A 21,356-nucleotide genomic window follows, 5' to 3' on the forward strand; every position below is an offset into this window, starting at 1 on the left:
GATCGTGCAAAGGGCCTATTGTCAAAGTAAAGCTATTGTTTCATTAAACTTCCTGTGTACCAATAGTCTGCGTTGCAGCCGGACGTGTCACAGAATCCCTACTGGCGGTTGAGACTGTCTGCGACGCAGGCTAGTGTATACCAATTCAACATCAAACTCCATTTTCTTTTTTCAGAGATACCAGTTCTCCAAGACAACTCACGATATTGCTTATGTAAAATCTCGAACAACACAACTGAATTAGCAAAAGGCATTTATATCATTCTTTTAAATAATTTTGCACACCATACTCAAGGGACAATATTTATCACAGTAAAATACCACAATTTATGAATTGACACCTAGCCTAGAAATTTAGCCATCAATGCTTTCAAAATTCAAATTTACTGCAAGTCATCTCGGCTTTACACTCACTTTTTCTTTAAATATATTGTCTTTAACTCTCTCCTTATACTCAATTGCAATTAAATAATTTTATATACAGAAAAACTTTCAATTTCCGCCTAGCTAAACATAGGAGACAGTTTACATCAAAACCTTCAGGAAAGGACTAAAGAAAGCAATATAGGGAGAGGGGGGAGGGGGAGTTGTTAACTTCCCCACATCTTATCGTTCGGTGTCCCTGGCTTTGATTAAAATAATCAATCAATCAATCCCTGGGGTCTTCCTCCTCCTTTCCCCGGATTTCCCTCTTGAAGCCCCCTGCGTACTTCCCCCTCCCATTTTTCTATTGCTGATAGTTGTAACACACGTGAAATTACAAATTGGTTCTGTTGGCGAAAAAAGACGTTAACATATTAACCTGTTGACACCCACTGTTGTAAAACAGCCTGTTGTAGATTCACTGAAGGGGTATCATTCGAACAACGGAATTTGATTCGCTATTTGAATTTTAGAACCCTTTACGCCTAAGATCTGAATTGAATTTGCCTCTGGTGTAGGCTCATGCAACGTTTACTTAGTAACATCTGAAGATTCACTCATCAAATTAAATCCAACCCTCGCTGCCTCAAAATCGTAAATATGATTAAATAACAATTTTACATTACTATTAGTACTTATTCATAAATACCTAATAATTAAATAAAGATTATTAATAGCTATTCATTAATAAATATGTATATGAAATGAAAACTCATCTTATCACCTTACAAACTTGTGTCTCCATTTCATATTATTGCTGATAAATTCTCTTATAATAAATTCTCCAAAATTGCTTTGAGACTCAATTCAACCATTCACTTATTTAACGCTGACTTTAAAGGAGCTACGTCACAGTTTGCATATCTTGAAAAGTTTGGCCTACGTTTTTCAAGTTTGTTTGTAATCCGTGTTAATCGTCTCCATCCTTCACCATCCTTGTTCCTTTATGGTTTATTATTATCTCTTTGGTGTTTTTCTATCTTAGTAAACTATTATTTTCATGTTTTCTTATTAAAATCTGAAAGTAATTTTATGTGGCCAAAATAACTCAAAGTACTGTGACTGAACTCCTTTAAAAATCTTTGAGTTCCAGTTGTAGTGTGATCCCTACATTCACTTTCCATTTCATCTTAACAAAATGTATCCTTCAAAAAGTTCTGAATACAAAATGTTAAATTTGCATCACTTAATGCATAATCAACATATTTTACAAATTTCTGTCAGATGAGTATAGACTCTCGCACGTGATTTTCAACAGGAGGTAGTAAACTGGACAGTAAAACAGTTAATTCATCATGATTGGACAAAAAGTCTTGAAACTCTTCTGCAAAAACAAAACACAAAATGAATTGTTATTATACTACCGATGCATACAGATGTTAGGGAAGAAATTCTTTCAAGAGAAACTCAAAGAACTACTTAGCGGGAAATATTTATTGACAGAAGGAATCAAGACTATTAGGACTATTAACACACTACTGTGACACAAACAAACAAAATTGTGACAAAATTGTGATAAAATTCTTCTCCAGTTTTGCTCGCGACACTGCGATTTTTGGTGCCGTTTTTATCTTCGCTCTGATCTTTACTCATTCAAAATTCAGCGACCTATGAAAGGAATCTAAAAACGTGACTCCAGCTATAGGCTTAAAAAAAAACAAACAAATGAGCGAACGAAACAGCGAACGAGTGCACGAACGCACGAATGCACGAACGCACGTAGGAACGGGCAAGCAAACGAGCGAACTAGCGAACGAGCGAACGCGGAGGAAAGAAAAAAGGAACGAATCAAATAAAACTTTCAGTATATCTAAAAACGTGCTCCCATTAACTGTTTAAATGCTCACCGTTTCTACTCCTCACGTTATGGTTATCAGAGTAGGTGTCGTCGATGATCTTTAAAATGCTTTTCAGAATATCTTCTTGTTTGCTACCACAAATGAAACTTTGTTTTGGCTTGCTGTATTCCTGTAGAACCTGAAACAATTTCCACACTTCAGTTGAAGAGAAGGGGAAGTTAAACGTTTAACATTGCGTTCACCAACACTAACGCAAGGTATTTGACTGGGGACTTTAAAACATCTTAGTCGGAGTTCGGTGGACTTATTTTCGGAAGTGCTTAAGTATCATCACAAGAAAGTTTACGTTTCAAAGATATTTGGGTTTAGATTTGAACGCGGTGGCGGACCTAGGGGAGGGGCCCGAGGGGCCCGCTCCATCTCCCCCTTTTTTGGGTAAAAAAAAAAAAAAAAAAAAAAAATCGCAGAAGGAAGAAAAGCCGGCAGTGCAAGCAAAAATAACCGCATCCCCCTTCCCCCTCCCCCTTAGCTCAAGGTCTGGATCCGCCACTTGAAAGTGGTGTTGCGTATAAAAAATGGTGTTGCATACAGATATATCAAAGATATGGCAAAATATGTTCAAAAATGGTGGGGGCGGATTTCATTGTATCAGCATTACAGAACTGTTAAGCAAATCATTGAGCTGTAAAATGTCGCACTATACCTTTAATGCACTATCAACCACCTCCTTGTTAGCTGCTAACCTGACCAAACAAACCGATCCTATCAAATATTCTCTGAAGTCAACGACACCTTGATTTCCCTACAAAATACAACACAATGTCACCTAAAAGATCCTACCTGGACAGATTACAGACGTCAAAAAGAAGTTAGAAGCTTCAATTCTGGCATCAAGATAATGGAATGACCTTAGCTTTCCTGGGCACGTAATTAATACAGTTGAGGAACATACTGGATTGTACTTAGTACGGAAGGGTTCAGTTGCTCTATTATTTGAGTAACTGTCTTTGCACAAATTAAGAGTAAGACTCAACAACATTTGTAAGATCTGTCCAGTTTGGGCAACTACCAAGTGACCTGAATGTGGTACACACATCACCCTACTGATCATGAGTGAACAAAATAATTAGCAACAACCTTTACTCCATTGTTATAACGAAATCCTATTTTTTTCTAACTGCCTACTCAGACATCTATATCAGCGGGTATATAAAACACTATTAACTAATCAAAAAATGTAACTGTAGTGCATTAATTAAAGTCTTACCCTGTCAAAGATTGAAAATAGCTCTTTGACAGGTGATGACAGAGGTAACTTGTAATGCATTGCAAAATCCTTCAGTGAAATGCGACCATCCTTATCTGAATCCAGGGCCACAAACCTCTTCAGATGTTCCTTTACACAGTCCAAGTTTATTCTAAAGAGGAATAAGAGACAAAGTTCTTGAGGTGCAGAACTTGTCATGCCGATCTATCAGCACAAAGATGTATAATATAGCCTGTTTCATAGTTTTGACATAAATAATGTTTAGACAACACGGCATGTGTCATCTTCAAATATTACCCTTTGCTGATCGACTTAGTGAAAAGGCAATCAACATTTCTATCCACCTCTTGATGCTACGGTTTAAAGCCTGGACACACGGTACAGAAGTTTGTGCAATAATTAGCCTGCACCTGTGTGTCCACCCAACAATGCCGTGCCAAATATTGTAGACCGCAGTAGGAGGAGATTGTACAGGGCAAGCCATGGCTCTCTTCTTGTCTAGACCTGTCTACATGTAGGTCATGTGCGGTGCCTAATCATGAATCAATAATTATAATTAACAGAACTATCTTTCATACCCTAGTTTGCCTGCAGTAACCTTGAACTCAATGATGCCCGCTTCAGGTGGAAGGCCGTGTTTGACAGCTGCTGCCATAAGCAGAGTGTCCTCAAATGAGTGACCAGTCACTGGAAGATTTAAACACCTAACAGCAAAATGTTTTGAAAAATTGAAATAAATGGCTTTGAAATTTTGGCGATATATAACACAAAGTCTAATAAGTATATCGTTTAAGTAGCCATTCTGTATGAGACAAGTGGGGATCCAGGATTTTTCTTAGGAGGGTGTGCACCACTAAGGAATGGCATTACTAACTGGTGAGGTAAACAAATTTTAAAAGCGAATACGAAGAAGAAGGTTTCATCTCGGGTGGGGAGGGGGGGTGCACACCCCCTGCACCCTCCCCCTAGATCCGCCCCTGTAACAGTAAATGAAGAAATTAAAGCGATGACAGAGCATTGAATTCTGCTGGCGTTACTTTATATAAAAAATAGAACTTATGTCTCAAGAATGTTTGACAGAATTCAAAGTTAAATTATGTACACCATACTGCATGAAACAGATGTATGTTAAAAAAAAGACTGACCTTGAATGTAATGAACAGTTTTAAATGCATTAACTGCCAGATCCCTTTATATATCAGTTGTGCAAAAACATCTATTCAACAGCCAAATTTTTAAACTACGTAAGTGTGCGTACGTTAAGCTGTTTTTTGCATTTAAACAACGTATCAAGAGCAAATTTAAACTCCATTTTGTTATGAAAAGAAGCTCCCTCAACACAAACAATAATCCAAGCTAAAAATGGATATACTTTCATATATGATGTAGAGATGAAATTGATATGGAAGAGTTGTCATCCATATCATATATGGGTACGCATTACACAATGCATGCAGAGCACTATGAAGCTGTCATGATCAGTAAGTAGCCTTTTTGCCATATTAGATATTTCTGCTGCAGGCAGAGGAGTTTTCATTTATAAAAGGTCATCATGTTGGTCAAAAAACAAAAATGTTTGAAACATCGAAGTAAAATGTTTTTAATTTAACGATGGTTGTTGTTGTTGTAAACCATGCACTAAGTAATCAAATACCTTGCCATAAACTTTTGAACATGCTCAGCATACAATTTAGGATTCTTTTTTTCCTGAAACCACAAGTTTCAAGGTGGAAGTATTAGACACAAACAGAAAGTTTACAATAACTGCTCGATCTACATTTCAGACAATTGAATAATACTGTAGTTAAGGAACATTAAACTAGAAAATAGTAATACCTCTTCAGTTGGATTCCATACTGGTAAGAACTGTAAGTCAAAACAAATAATTATTATTGTTAGTAACAGTAACTCAATTTACTCCACTAACCTTATGAGGGAAACAGTCTTGGAAATGAAATCTGATTAGCAGCAAAGACCAACAATTTATGTGAAATAAGTTAATGGCAAAGGTGGTCCCAATGTAACCACCAGCAGCAGCTGTTGGTTCATCCAGCTCTTTGTTTACAAAGGTCACTTTTGTCTGGCAACTTGATGCCAGTGATGCTACAGTCATGATGATAACAACATCAACAATGACCATGATAGTAATGATGATGATGATGATGATGATGATGATGATGATGATGATGATGACAACGACGACAAGGAGGTCCAGAACTGTGCTCTAGAAGTGCCTGGGTGCCACAGGCGACTAACTTTGGCCTTTGGGCGACTGGAAAAAGTTAGTACTTTTTCCATATAAGCTTAAGTGCTGGGTACCCAGGTTTTCATGGTTCGGAACCTATGGGCCCCTCATAATTTTTCTTAGAACACAGCCTTGACTGATCAAATGAATTGCTCTAATGTTAAAATGGAATCTTTTGTCTCACCTCTACCTCAGCCTCATTACTGACTTGACACATAAGTAAAACAGCCAGCATCAACCTACCACAACAAAGATAACAAAAATTTAACAAGCAGACCTTGGTACATACATAGATAAGTAATGTCCATTTTCAAGCCTAAGGTAGCTTTATAGCCTGACACGTGCTTTACTGTCACTTCTGCAGTATGAAGTGACTAAGACTCTTTCTACTCCTCCCAGGATACCAATCAAAAGGTTACCATCCAGTCTTATATTATATTAATTTACTGCTTGGCCAATTAAATGTCTTGCCCAAGAACAAAACACAATGACCCTGGGTGAGGACTTGAACTTGGACCACTCCAGGTGTGGATCCAGGATTTTCCTTAGGAGGGGTCCACCACTAAGGAATGGAATAACTGACTGGTGAGCTAAAGGTAAACACATTTTAAAAGCAACTATGAAGGAGGTTGCATCTTGGGGGGGGGGGGGGGGGGGGCATAGCACCTCCTGCTCCCTCCCCCTAGATCTGCCCCTGCACATCATATCAAAAGCCATAAACATTTGAATTACCAGTTAAATTCTCAAGTCAGCTATGTTAGCTCCCAGTAATTGTTTCTAGAAGAATTCTTTTTTTTAGTGATCACGTCCTATTCTTAAACCTGCTTGGCATTTTACAGGCAGTATGAGAGGACATCAGATTACACTCACTTTAAAGAGGTAATAGTAATTTTACATTTCTATTAAGAGATGATATGACTACATTTTGCCATTAGTCAACTGCAGGAACTTACACTCCAGGTCCTTCCCAAGTCCAAGCATAAAAATCCTACAAAAAAGAATTGAAGATCATTTCAACCAGATGTATCAAAAGCAACACTTATTAGTGTGTATTATTCTCTTATTTATCCTTACCTTACCTACGCTTGTACACTTTGGGGAAATAATTATAACGCTCCATTGTCTCAAATCTTAAAATTACAAAACAAAACGGTTCCTGTTATAAATGATGTTCCTTTAATGGAATCAATAACTCCACACTACTCATCCTTAGGCTTTCTGAAATTTCCTGATATTGTTAAACTGAACACGTGTATGCTTTTGTATGATTATTTCCACCATGATAAGTTTCCTAATTTACCTGTTTCATTAGTATCTGAACTACATAATTACAGTACCGGTAGTGCATCATCCAACCAATTTGCAATACCTTCATTTCGAACTAATCTTAGGAGATTTTGCCCCAGCATTATTGGAAGTTTCTTTTGGAATAATATTCTGCAATCCATTAGAGACAAACCATCTAAAAAAATGTTTAGAAAAACACTTTTACGCTGGTACCTTGCTCAATACTAATGAAAACAGTATCTCTTCATAACTTTCTGAACTATTTTGTCATTTTTCCTCTTCTTTTTCTTTTTCTTTTTATTAATAATCTCAAGTTATTCATAACTTTAAGGGGCACGAAATTAGTTTATCTAGATGTGCCCCTCTCCTCTCCTTCCAATATACAATGTAATTCAACTTAAGTGATGTAATTTCTGTTTTTCTGCGTTTTTTTTCTTCCTTACAAAGCACTATCAGTTATTAATTACTTTCTTTATGTTATATTTACATATCTATGTATTAGCTAGGAATTGGAGGAATAAAAAAAAAAAAAAAAACAGATTTGAGGGCCTCCCAGAGGATTTGGGGGACAAGGCAATATGATCATTTATTTCAAGGGAACAAGGGATATTATTTTGGGGGGATTAATTTGAGGGAACAAGGAATAGCTCTACTATTAAATGGAACTTTGACAACAAATTTCAGGGAACAAGGAATAGCTCTACTATTAAATGGAACTTTGACAACAAATTTCAGGGAACAAGGAATAGCTCTACTATTAAATGGAACTTTGACAACAAATTTCAGGGAACAAGCAATAGCTCTACTATATTAAATGGAACTTTGACAACAAATTTCAGGGAACAAGGAATAGCTCTACTATTAAATGGAACTTTGACAACAAATTTCAGGAAACAAGGAATAGCTCTACTATTAAATGGAACTTTGACAACAAATTTCAGGGAACAAGGAATAGCTCTACTATTAAATGGAACTTTTGACAACAAATTTCAGAGAACAATCAAATTTATTAATAGGGAACAAGGGAGAGACAGTGAAATTTTGAAGGGATCAAGGGCCCCTGGGAGGCCCTCTGATTTACTTGAATATACAATCATGTACATCATGTATATAAGTGACACAACACCTCCAGTCACAATCAGTCTTAAGAAGTTTCAAACCATAATAAATACTGTGCTTGAGTATGGAACACATCAATTTGGAAATCAGAATTTGTACGTAAAGAGTTACATGTATCTTGGAGGTTGCATTACAAAATGACTCAGGCATAGGTGATACTTTGAGAAAAGTAAATTTTTTATGTTTTTAAAAGTTGTTTTCTACTCATTAATAATGTAAAAATTTTAATCAAAACCACTGTCAAACCATTTAATAAGTTATAATTCTATATTTATTTCTTTTTTACTTTTCCAGTGCCTTGATTGAATACTTTAAAGATGTGTTCCAAATATATAATGTGTAGTTCCAGAAAACATCTATACCTCCCCCATGGAAGGGATTTTCTCTGACACTTCCCCACCCCTCTGGAAATTCCAGTTAAGCTTCATACATTTCTTTAAATTTTTTGGTCTCATAGAACTCCCAACCCCCCAGGAAATTCCAATTCCTTCTGTGGGGGGAGTATGGATATTTTCTGGAACTGCACAATGATAAATAATACATACCAAAAAGCTAGAGAGAGTGAATATTTTTGAAATTTTTGAAGGTTTAAAGGCATTTGAAATAATAAAGAAATAAAGCAGACTGTTTGGGACATGGAGCCCAAATATTAACATAAACACTAAATTAAAATATGAAAAACCATTTCCATCTTGATTTGGGTACTTTAAGACACCAAGTGACGTCAAGCAGGAATACAACCAAAATTTGAAAAGGGGAAATTAACAAATTAAAGGCTTGACTAAGAGTTTTGTGATCCCACATCGGAGTAATAAAATTGTAATTGTATATTGGACAAATAATTGATAAGCTGTAGTATATCACAGACTGCTTACTGAAAAGTGTAAACACACTGGTTGAACTGGACATCCTGGAATGAACGCTCCTAATAACAAAAAAAAATTCACATTTAATTAATATAAAAAACTGTCTAATTTAGGCATCAGTGCAGCAGAGTTAATTACAGTGGGGAAACACCAAAAGAGTAAATAAATGTACAGATTGTAACCACACTGTTGCTCTTTTCTTCCATGGTCAAGTCAATGGTACAACATCCAAAGATTTCTGATGATGTTCTGAAGATTTCTGAACTAGATGTCAGCGTCCCATCTAAAATTTCTAGTCTCTCTAGCATTAGGATGTGTTTTGCCAACAAAAAATCTTCGCCAGAATTAGAGAATTGAAGGAAGTAGCATCATTAAAATGGTAGAGTTACCCCCCTGTCCTCCACCACTGGAGCCCGGGGGGGGGGGGGGGGGGGCATTTTCTTTCTAATTTCATTGCTTCTCATAATTTAATTTTAGTTCACAGTTTTGAAAGTGTGTCAGACAAAGACTGCCAAAAAGGTCAAATTTTCAGCTAGATGTGAGGAATAAGTCTGTAAGCATGAGATCAAAGTTTTCAAACTGCAGGCATCAGACTTAGGCATGAGAGTTGACAGGTAAATATACTTAATCTCATTGTTTATTCAATTTATTGTACATTTCATTGTACAGTAAGAAGTATAGATCATTTTCACGTGACGTCATCAAATTCCAAAATCAAAAACTAAAGAGCCACGAAAATTGTTATCCTCATAAGGCATAAGGGGATCCAAACTTATAGCTGTTTACAACTTTTCAGCTCAATAGTGTGCTTTGTTTGGAAAGCAGCGGTGTTTGAAGTTCAGAGTTATGGCGGTGCGTGACATACCGCTCCGATCGCGTTTGTGGAAAAATATACACTTATCTAGTGATTTTTAGCCTTTTTAGGAGTTAAGGTGTTAGGAAAAGTGCTTGTGTAAATGTTTGTGGGTTCAGTTCAGATAATCAGTCGCCTAGATAGCTAAAGTAAGTTCCAGATGTTTGCACTATTTTTCGCCGCCATGTTGGTGAAGCACAGAGCTCCACCAGCATGGCGGCTCCATACTGGGCTCTGTAAATTTGCACAAAACATTTCAACGAATATCTGCAGTTTGGGAAAACGCAGACACCCAAAACTTGGAGAAGTGTCTTCTTTACCTGTCTCCTATAATATTAAAATTTCTTGACTTTATGCACTGAATAGTTTTCAATTTATTTTTTCGTTGCATGACAGTGAAAACCATCTATAGATGCACAAACCTGGTTTAAATGATATCAAGCTTTTTCTGTTTGTACAAGTACCTGCAAAAAATTACACATTGTTAATTACGTGTATGTTGCACTCATCACAAGTTAGTCGTGTTTCAGTAATAATTTAACTGTAGACAAAACAGTGGAAATAAAATACAAATACCAAATGGAAAAGCACTGTGCACCTTCGGGGAAAATACACATATGTGGCCATTGTCCTCTTGCTGTGGTTGTTCTGTACTGAAGTTCCTTGACAGCTGATCGTCTTGATTTTGTGTCATCTCTAGAAACACCAATGCATTCAAGACATTGAAAAAAACCTGCAAGGCAATTGTGACAAATCTTAGCCTTCAATGTATTCTGCATTTCTGTAACTCGTGGGATTAAATATAAGACTTCAAATTAATTAATTAATAAGGGGGAGGTTAAAACACTGTAAAATAATTAAAACATTAAGTATTTCTCGCACTCGACAGATATTTACATGCAATAAATACAAATGCAACTATAGTTAAAATCTCCTAGTAAGTAGATGATATAAAAATTCAGAGGGAATGTCAATCACTTTTCCTTGTCATTCTCTCATCTTCTCTTTTGCACTCCTCTACGTTTTTTCTTTTTCATCACAAATTGGAGTCACTTAACTTAGGAGTCATAAAAATCCAAGCATGTTCTAACTAATTAACTAAGTGGAAAGGAACAGCTTTTCATCAACACTGTTTTTATTCATCCACCCATAAACATTTAATGAAAAATAAAAATTCAGTTATAACAAAATGCAAACAAAATTATTGTTACAAAATTATGGTGCTGGTTGGCTACATTATTTGGATTGGACAACAACAACAAATTTTATAACATATCACATAGCAATAAATATTCATCTCTTTATTCACTGTTCATTTTTAGACATTTCATATGTCAGTGTTTTATAATTTTTATTACTAGCTAAACAATTTCAACTTTAACTCTATTTCCCAGTTGTCCAACAACAAAAATGATGATAATGACAAATTTGTATTAAGTATTACGTAGAAAGTATATCCTCTTCATTCAATTAATATAATTAGCTACATACTCACCCCCCAGAAAAGGGCTCTTTAGATTCTCCATTTTTGAAATGCCAGATGGTGCAGATCCATATTCACTTAACAACAAGATATCAAGGAAAGATGAATGAGGGGCAATAACTGCCACAGGAGCTTCAGACGGTGACGCTAATTTACCCTTTATCCTTACTTTGTGAAAACCCATGGCAAACAGCATTGAGCGAACAATAAAAGGAAGACAGTCTTTCATCCACCTGGAGAAGAGTAAATGACATTCAGCATGCAAAGAAGTCTACTACTGTGAGTAGTCTCTCTGCAGTCTCTCTACAAGAGACCAACATAAAAACTGATTGAGCAGGACGCCACTAAATGAGCCACAGGTAGTCATCATTCCTACTTGCAGCTAAGAGCTTCGCTGCTTGCCTCTGATCATTCACTCAGTGTTTTGCATTCTTCCCCAAAACTTTTCAAGCAAAATAGACACTTAACTAGCAGTCTAAAGGCTAGTGGAGTTTGTGGTTGGGCTTAATGCATTCTATCCTTATCTTGCCCAATAGACAAGGCAGTTGATTTTTTTGGTGTAAACTTTAAGAAAATTCAAAACAACAGAAAAACTGCTTGAATTTTCAATTTCAATTAACTACTGTAGTATTGCTGGTGAGAAAATTTTTTGGGCTAGTGAAAAAGACTGTTGACTTAGTATATTCTAGTTACAGCTTACCCAAAAGGCAAGCTCAAAAACTCATGATTTTCTTGGCATCCTGGACATTGACGTCAAAACAATTTTACAGGACATCAAATTTGCCTAGAGCTATTTATAATCCATCAAATACTTTTGCTTGCATACAATTGGTCAAAGTGTGTCACATGCATATGACAAGATCATGCCCTAGCTAAAACAGAGGAACATCTGAGTGATATTCCCCAATTTTCATTTTGCACAAAATATTTGATGGATAGTAAACACAATAGCATGCGCTAATTTGACTTTAAAAATATGCTCGTAAATTTGTCCTTGTACATTGACCTGTTCCTTGAAGTTCATGGTTTTCCTCAAGCTAATCCCTCTCAGAAAACTGTTTGCTTCTTGGAACAGATGATGTCCGTGGACAAATGTCCAAGCATATTAATTTTTTGCACCAAATGGACGCTTTTGTTTCTATATTAATAATATAGCAACATCAGAATTTAAACAGAGCAATAAAAATAAAACTATTTTAAAGAAAATCTACATGTATCACATGTTCATATTAAATAGTTAAACCCAGTCTCGTGAGTAATAATACAATTTTCCTTTTACCTTCTCCATGGCGATAAAGGAGTCCTCAAGTATGGTGGATTCCACCCAACAATGGTAATGAAACACCACAGCCCCGCAAAGAGAAAAACCAAAATAGTAGCTAATAGACGGATTGGAAAAAGAACAATAAAGCCCACAAAAATCTGTAAAAATAAATAAAACATATTTGTTAGAAGTATTCAGTAACTGATTCAAAGATTTAAACAATCTTGCCACTGTACATGGGCTGATTTCTTTTTGCCAAATCAGAAGTTAAATAGATTTTAAATACCATCTGATTAGTAGCTATTGTAAGTACCTTGCCTATATTTTCTGGTTTTAGAAACATTGTACTCCAGAGTCACTTCAAAACTGGATTTGCCTGCTTCTAATATCTCAAAACATGCAGAAAGGAGACTGTGATCTGCAAAAAGACTGACACTTCTCTCTGTGTCTTTAAACTCCTGAATTAACACAAACCATTCTTATATTTCTGCCAGATTCAGATCCTATCCACACTAACATGTTTTCAAAGCAATGCAATTTTAATGATGCATTTTCACCGAAACTGCTCCCTGTCAACTCTCTAGTTATATTACCATTTTGTAATGTTTTTCCCTGTCCACCTGAAAATGCTGAATAAACAATGATATGCTATCAGAAAATACCAAATGACATCAGTGTTTTCTAAAGCCTCTTCTCTGTTTTTGCTGTGCATAATAATATGATAGAGCTCTGTTTTCAGATGTCTTCCCTATGAACAGCATTCACAGCGTGCATTTAGGACTGTTTTAGTGTGGACAGTAGACAGAAGTGTCTCAGGAAGAATGTACTTTGAAACAAAAGTACATTAGTGTGGACAGGACTTCAAGATAAGGGAAGAGACAGGGGCGTAACCTGGATTTTTCAAAGGATTTTCACACTGGGTCAATGTGAGGGTACTCACCAGATGAACTCACCACCTGTTGTAGGTTGTTTGTTTAAAAAAGGCTTACAAAGGGGGGGGGGGTCACAGGCATCCCAAGACCCCCCCCCCCTAGCTAAGCCCTTGAGAGATAGGAGGGGGTCTCAAAAGTTATATCAGAAAATACAAATGGTCCATGAATATTATAAGTAACTGACTTTGACAACCACAAGTTTTTTTCAAATCACTGTCCAAAATTTTTTGCAAGATGGATATTACAAAAATATTGATAGAAAATTATGAACACTATAATAAAATAATATTTCAAAATGATACTTTACATTTATTGTGTAATTTTGAAATGTTTGTGCAAAATGGAAACAGAATCGTCCGCACAAGGAAAAGATGAATATTACAAAATACGTAAATTTGACTTTCTGGATAGCATCATTAAAATTCGTTTACTTTAATAATTGACAGGTATTGTCTTGTGCGTTTTGTAGATGTGTACCTCGAATCGAACGGTTTTTCAGCTGTTTAGATCGTTGAGCGTGCATAAGCAGCTGTGAAATTTGCAACTTACGTGTTAAAATTGTTAAACATTAATACAACTGTAGAACGCTTGTGGGGAAAGTCGATTCATTTGACGAAACACCATACATGTCATTTTCAGAGATATATATGCGCATCGCAAACGAATACTACTTGTAATAACATCAGCTCGAAAGATCAAATAAACTTACCAAATACTGAAAACATCGCTAATAAATGCTTGCTAATTGCAGAAACAAATAACGCTTCACCAAACGAATGGGTTCTCGCTTCAGGGGGGAAGCGTCTGGGTATACACCGAAATACAAACGCTAATTTCGTCCCTCTTCTTTCAGATAAGATCTACTGTACCATTGTCATATGGCGAGCTTGCAAGCATAAAGAAAAGAGTTAATTTGCAATAATTGAAGAACTTAAGGTAACGAACTGTATTTTTCTACGCACCTCAAATTTCTTCGTCCAACTTGTGATTTGCTCACTATGAATGAACGGATTACGGACGACAGGCACTTCTATGTCTAGCTCGCTATAAAAACGTTTCACTTCCTCCTCGATTCCTGGGAGCATAACTTGACAATCCAAACACGCTCTCCCGAAACAAATTCTCGAATCCCGGATAACTGCTGTATGGAACACCCGTTCAACGTGTCAAAAATATTAAACTTATTTGAAACAGACACGATGTAAACATTGCATTTCATGCCCAGTCTCCCGGAAGAGCACCGCTGGAAATCTGGGTTGAAGGTCGAGTTTTTTTTGGCGGGAAAGAATTTATTCACTTGTTTACACCTTGTTTACCTCAAAATAAACTACAGAAATGTAAAAATACAAACCAATATGCATGCTCGTTTACCTCTAAGGTGTAAAAAAAGCAGAAGGAATAAGTTCTTGGGGCATTTCATCGATAAAACACGCTGAACACGACCATGCGTGACGTCTGCATTCAGATTGTAGAGCAAAGATTGTCAGAGTGTCACGGTTGACGCGCTAATCCGTTTGGTCTAGGAACCATGTTCAACGTTACGCTTAGCTTGCGATATATAACCTACATATACTTGCAAATTTTGTGACATGCCGAGACATGGCTAATCCAGTAGTACTCAGCAGGCCTTTTAATTGTGCGAACTGCTCAAAAAGACAGTAAATGAGTATTAGAGACGATTACTGGTACATCGGAGTGGCATTCGTATATCAATTTCTAAGCGAGCCGAGCTTTGATTCGATTTGAATTCGACTACGTTAAATTCCCAATTCTTAACAGTCTACGTAGAAAATACATTTCACCAAAATCTCACGAATTAACAGAAAGTTCTCACTGGTTCTCGGCGTGAACTAATCGCTGAAATAACTTTTAGTCTGAATGAATTTTTGAATAGTACAAAACTAGACTTCATTTTTGCCCAATTAACACACAATTAAACCTCGAAGCTGATGAGTGAAAATTTCATGTATTTTGCTTCGAATTGAACAATATTCAGCATTTAAAATCAGCGGCTCTTTATACTTTCTGGGAATTGCAGTTGACTCGAAGTTCCTTCTTTTCGTTCTGACTCGTTTACTGACAGGAGTTTGGAGATGTACGTGCTCTTAGCTATAGAAACACGCTTTTAAACAAAAGGGAAATTCAGAAGTTAAAGTTAAGGTAGTGAAATATCTATGAAATGAACCAGTGTAGAGATCTGTCTTCCCGGCTTTTATAAGTATTAAAGCGGAAGTCTTATAACTGCTGGAAGTTTTTCATTTCACGATCTTCTTAGCTCACCAAGCTGTTTAACTAAAGGAAAAAGCATTAGTTATCCCAGCTGTACAGGTGCAGCTGGGACGAAAACACCTCAGGGGTTCTAACTTGACCGAAAAACTCACCTGTCGCGCCCGAGCTAGCTCTTCGCCTCCATCTTGAATATGTTCGACGGCGTCGAAGTCTTAGAGGTCTGGGACTGAAAGTTTTCGGTTGGTACCAGACTCCAGACAATCATGCCAAGAAGCAAGGAACTAATAACACCGCGGTAAAACGCACTGCGCATGAGTACAAGTTTGAGCTTCCGGTAAATTACGCATTTCCGGTTACGTATTAAAATTCAATGTAAACAAGATAAAATCCCGTACCGCTAAGTTTGAAAACAAAAAGTAAGAGTTAGCAAAAGAAAGTAGGGGAAAGGTTTGTCTCGTTGAAAAGTTTATTTTTCATTTAAGTTTCAAGCGCTTGCACCCAGGGGTTTGGTGTTTGCACCAACAACAAAATATGAGAGAATTTCGGGCGCGTTCGCGCTCGATGAGAGCAATTTTTTTTTTACGTAGTTCTCCTTGTTGCGTTGGTTTGGTTGTGCGGTTCCTTCGCAGAAAAATGTGGGAAAGCTAACAAAAGCAGGCGTAAATGTGCCGGCAAAAAATATTTTCTGTCTGAAGATTTAACCAGAGCTTCCGAACTCAAGTGGGCTCAACAGTTTGCCGTGTTCACTGGGACGAAATACGGACGAGCAACAACAGATGTTTGGTTCCTAGAGAAAACCATTCGCGAGGCGTTAGGAAGCAGCGGATTCCTGCGAGACTTTTTGCAGTCCTGGATGCCATAGGAGCAACATGTCATGGGTACAAGCCGGGTGCAAGGTGGTGCTACAAATGCTGTGCCAGAGTGGACGAAGAAACAAGGTTTACCTCGCATCCTGACTAGAAGCCGCCGGTGTTACGAACTACTGGCAGGTCAGTTAATTAGACATCGGTTAATTACAATTGACACGCAGGTTCGCACTGCCTTGGATTGCTGTAAGGATTTTCGGAATCTTTTTACCAGCAAATTAAATGAAATTAAGGAAAAGGAAAGCATACTCCTTCAAAGATTTTTGTTGAAACAATAAACAAGTTGTTTGTATCAAATTTTGTAAAATTTGCGGCAAAATAGACATGATACCAAAAAAAATTCATTTTAAATTTAATTATATTTCGTGTTAAATGATCCAAGTCTTACGCATGTATGGTTCTCCACTAAGATGGAAATAAACAGACCTCAGATGACAAACTTCAAAAGGTACCTATAAAATTATCTCACACTACTGATTTTGGAGTGTTTTGCATTTAATGTACCTCACATTTTTATTTTACTCTTCTTGACTACAGTACAGTACGGTCAATTGCTTCACTAAAATTCATTGTTGGGGTGCAGGTAGCAAAAAGCCACCTCAGGCGGTTCATTCTAAAACTGGTATACTTTGGAAAGGAAAAGGTAGCACAGAAGCTGGGAAATATTATTTCGAAAAATTAATTGCCAAATGAATTTAAAGAAAAATAATAATTTTAAAGACAGCAAAACAAGAACTTTATGCCACTTGACAAAGTTATTTTTCCTAAGACCAAACCCATAAACTTGTACCAATAGTTTTGTCTAAAATTAATGTCAGTTTGACATATACTTATTGAAATTCAGTAGTACTGCAATGTTGTCTCCACACTGAGGATTCAGTTAGAGGGGTGTCCAGGAACCCTATGGACACCCACTTTATGAAACATTTCACTAACAATTCACCTACTCCATTTTTCATTAGTGGGGGATATGCTTATTGGACATCCATTTTCAGTATCTGGATACAAACAAACTCATCATTAATATGTTTATTTTTATTTTTTAAAATTTTTATTTAGATCTTGCAATTTACCAATTTTAAGACTACACAACAACTTAAAGCAGCAACACAGCAGTAGCGAAGGCCTCCAAAAAGTTCAGAACCATTTCCAATTGCTGTTCTTAAGACTTAAATGTCTAGAGGAGGCTTGTGGAATAGACCTGCAGTACCCAAAAAGCCAGCAAGCATCCATGGCAGAAATACAAACATCATTTGGGGTAGTAAAAATAAATTGCTATGGTGAAGTTACAGTGGATAAAACAGTTTGTAACAGGATGACAACAGCAATCCATGACTTAACTCAACTATCAGGTTAGTATCACTTACCTGAAATGAAAAGATACAAGACATACAAGATACAAGTATTTTGAAGGATAATTGTTTGACATCATGACAATCCATGACACACTGTAATAACACCATCTGACCAAAACCCATTCAAACAGATTATCAATATTTACATGTATTGCACATGGTCAATTACAATATCGTAAATTTCATCATTCAGTTGAAGTCATAAGCACTAATGAGAAGGATTTAGAGGCCTTCTCAATCATTATGGCAATGATTGGGAAGAGTTATCTGAAGAGTCTTTTAGCCAAGAAAAAATGCTGCATCAGACTTGCCACAAACTACTTTTTCACAAGTATTCAAGTCTCATTCTTTTAATGATTTGGAAAACTGATAATTATTTTGGTTTGAATATTGACTAGTGACTTAGTTAACAATCAAAATAACATAATGTTGTTTAGGTGACCGGTAAGGGTAACAGACACCATTTCAAGACTATATTTCTGATACAGGTATTGTACTCGTGCAATCCAATAAGTAAGAGGATGGGTTAAGACCACCACATGACAATGATTGACACAAGCAGAGAATCAAATATTTAAATTTAATAAATAAAATTATTTAAATAATTTATTTAAATAAGTAAAATAGATACTTACCTTTTCTATTAATTTCAGAAAATTCATTTGACCAGCTGATCAGAAAATTTTTCATATCCTTGCAATATCATTATGAAAGCAGTGATGCTGTGTCACTGTATGATCCTGGACAGATGAAAGAGTTTGCTGACAAAAGTGCACCTGGTCTTTTCAATGTCATTTTGCAGTCTGTTCTTCAGGAAGATCCAAGATTGAGTGAAGAACACCGTGTAGTAGAGGAAAAAAGAACTCTTGTTTTGTTGTACACAATAGCATATTTCAGGCACTTTGCCCTGTTTTATTCTTATTTGTATTTAAAATACAGGCCTCCTTGAAAGACCATACACCTTATTCCAAAATGGCTGCAATTTTAGTATTCTTTTGTTTACTTGCAAATTAGCCCTTGTTGCCTCGTTTAAGGGAAAATATTCTTTTGAATTTCAAGTTTAAGAACGAGGCAACAAGGGCTAATTTGCAAGTAAACAAAAGAATACTAAAATGGCAGCCATATTGGAATAAGGTGTATAAGGCCACTCAGTTTAAAAAGTCTGTTTAATTAATTATAATGTTTCTTAACTAGAACAGCAGACACAGCTTTACCTCAATATAAATTAATGTCAGTTCTGTTATATAATAAAGTAAAATTATGTTTTACCTTTCTTCACATTTAACCCCTTGAAAGGTAAGGACATAAAAGTAGTTCCAGTGAACTAACTTGCAAATTATAATGCCATTCTTTTAATAGACCTCAGAAAACAAATACACTTCAAAGAGAGGAGGGATTATTTATCCAGCAACATGGAGCATCCTGAGATGTTATCAATTCTGGAAGAATTTTAGGTTTCAGCACAAGCCAAAGGGATGTGGATGGTCAAAAAAGCAGGCTCCTCAGGGAGCAGCCAATGTTTGTAAACCTTCAGATTTCAAAATTATGTACTTCAAGTGAGTTTAAGTATGGTAGTTTAAAATCTGAAAGCTATAACTTTAAAATACTGTGAATTAAAAACTTGTCCAGTTAGTTGAACAGTCTTTTGTGTACATATGGATAGGCTAGCAAAACAGTGGAACATGAAGGAAGCATGTTACTGTAGCATAGAAAATCATATAAGTCACTGAAATGATTTTAAATATTAATAAATTTATTGTTTCGAATGAGTGAGTTGCTACACAGTTCTGTAATGGTGTTCTGTCTCTTATTACTGGCAATGTACAACTTGAAGACTCCTTTGACCTATCCATCCTGAATGAAAATCTAATGGTACCTCAAAGTTCTCTGGCATTTAATTTAGAATGACTCGCCAAAGAAGGCAATCTTGCTGCTGTTGTAATCATGAAGTTCTGAAAGTAAAATCGAAATTTATTTCCAAACCGAAAATGTGTATTTTCATGCAGGCGCTTGACTATTACATGTAGCTTGAGTTTTAAGTGAGCTTCTCATGATCAGCTCAACAAGTTGAAATTGTGAGATTACTACCTTTATGAAATTCGCAGTATTATAAGCTAGATAAAATCGATAAACAACGAACTGACAAAAGGCTTACTAATCAGTAATGACGGCCACTGCGGAGCATTTCGTAAAGGGTCCAGCGAACATTTCCAGGACCAGTAATTGCAACAAGTAATTGCCTACATACCTTTTCTGTATTTGTGGTCCTTTACTCTTTCATCTGCGGCTGCTGATTCACAACAACAAGCTTAAACACCGCAGGCGAACAACAAAATTAATCTGAACAACCAGACAACACGTGCAAACCGGAAATGTCGAAGTTGACGCATGCGCATACGTTTTGCCGCGGTGTTGGAACTAATAGCCTGCGAATGCAGACGTATTTCCGGCTGTCACTTGGTTCCGCCGAAAATTAACGTCTACGAACCCGAGCCAGAAAACAATTTCTATGACGTAGGAATTCTAAGCCAATCACAGTTTGGCTCAAATAACCCCAGAACTACTGCGTGAGGTATTCGCCGCGAGGAGCACTCGAGTTTTATTCTATCATGGAATCTGATTGGCCAAGGAGAAACAAAAGTCATTACGTCACAGAAATCGTTTCCTGGCTCGGGTTCGCAGACGTAAGTTTTCGGCGGAACCAAGTGACAGCCGGAAATGCGTGCTGCGTTCGCAGGCTAAGGAACCAAACGATTAGGATTTGAAATTTGACCTACAAACACCTCCATTTTTCTGTCGAAAAGCTCTTCTCTGGTCATTCCTTCTGCATTTGAACGTCGTCGTCGTGGCTATCCCTCGTTTAGGTTGAGGATGATAGTCCTCATACTGATCAGCAGTGTGTCTGCTGATGGCTTATGAGTCCAATTTTTTCCCGAAAGACCTGGCCGAATTGTGGACAACTGGTACCGCGGGAGAGAGCAGGCCGTGGTTGTTGTTGGCGCTCTTTCCTACGCCTTCGTTTTTCCTCCAACTCCTGAAATCTTCTCGCTTCGAAAGTTGCAGTTCCTTCGCTGATTGTGGTTCTCCTGAGAGGCCTGTCCTTTGCTGTCTCCTCCGTCCCAAAGAGTGACATTGATGCTGCACTTCAGTTGAGGTTCGCTTTCAACACATCTTTGAAGCGCTTCTTCTGGCCCCCTCTTGAACGCTTGCCTTCTACCAGTTCGAGTATAATATTAGCTTAGGAAGACGATGGTCTGGCATTTGTATTACATGGTTGCTCCACTGGAGTTGATTCTTGATGATGCCGGCTTCGATGCTAGTTGCTTTCTCCTTTTGTAATACGCTGACGTTGGCTCTTCTGTCTTCCA

General features: G+C 36.9%; 1 protein-coding gene and 1 long non-coding RNA gene across 6 annotated transcripts; one reads left to right on the forward strand and one right to left on the reverse strand.

The window, feature by feature from the left end:
- Positions 1-236: 236 nt before the first annotated feature.
- On the reverse strand, positions 237-20,397 carry LOC110060882 (lysophosphatidylcholine acyltransferase 2-like). 5 transcript variants are annotated; one of them, XM_089298565.1, is made up of 16 exons: positions 20,237-20,397; positions 18,624-18,791; positions 12,622-12,764; positions 11,355-11,575; positions 10,458-10,592; positions 10,282-10,323; positions 9,016-9,065; positions 6,688-6,722; positions 5,919-5,973; positions 5,326-5,355; positions 5,144-5,196; positions 4,068-4,193; positions 3,490-3,640; positions 2,926-3,024; positions 2,271-2,400; positions 237-1,747 (listed from the first exon to the last, which is right to left on the reverse strand). In XM_089298565.1, the coding sequence occupies exons 2-16, from the start codon at positions 18,648-18,650 to the stop codon at positions 1,644-1,646; spliced, it is 1,401 nt and encodes a 466-aa protein (XP_089154691.1). In that variant the 5' UTR covers positions 18,651-18,791; positions 20,237-20,397; the 3' UTR covers positions 237-1,643. The 5 variants fall into 5 exon arrangements, with proteins under 5 accessions (XP_089154691.1, XP_089154694.1, XP_089154693.1 ...); XM_089298568.1 differs by lacking the exon at positions 18,624-18,791 and having other exon boundaries at positions 20,237-20,396; XM_089298567.1 differs by lacking the exons at positions 18,624-18,791; positions 20,237-20,397 and adding an exon at positions 15,920-16,041.
- On the forward strand, positions 16,642-19,757 carry LOC149106522 (uncharacterized). Its single transcript, XR_016209957.1, has 2 exons — positions 16,642-16,756; positions 17,693-19,757. It is a non-coding gene; the product is annotated as an uncharacterized LOC149106522 (long non-coding RNA).
- Positions 20,398-21,356: the final 959 nt, after the last annotated feature.

The sequence above is a fragment of the Orbicella faveolata genome, unplaced genomic scaffold, assembly GCF_042242905.1.
Source record: "Orbicella faveolata isolate gen_17 unplaced genomic scaffold, um_ofav_v1 contig_3, whole genome shotgun sequence".
In the NCBI taxonomy this organism is placed as follows: domain Eukaryota; kingdom Metazoa; phylum Cnidaria; class Anthozoa; order Scleractinia; family Merulinidae; genus Orbicella; species Orbicella faveolata.

Bases quoted from the DNA above. Each gene is read 5' to 3' on its own strand.
- LOC110060882 (XM_089298564.1), bottom strand. From the start codon at position 14,623: ATGCTCCCAGGAATCGAGGAGGAAGTGAAACGTTTTTATAGCGAGCTA. The intron at 12,765-14,500 runs GTGCGTAGAAAA...TTATTTTTACAG, and splicing joins GTTGGACGAAGAAATTTGAG to ATTTTTGTGGGCTTTATTGT. The intron at 10,593-11,354 runs GTGAGTATGTAG...ATTGCCTTGCAG, and splicing joins AAAGAGCCCTTTTCTGGGGG to GTTTTTTTCAATGTCTTGAA.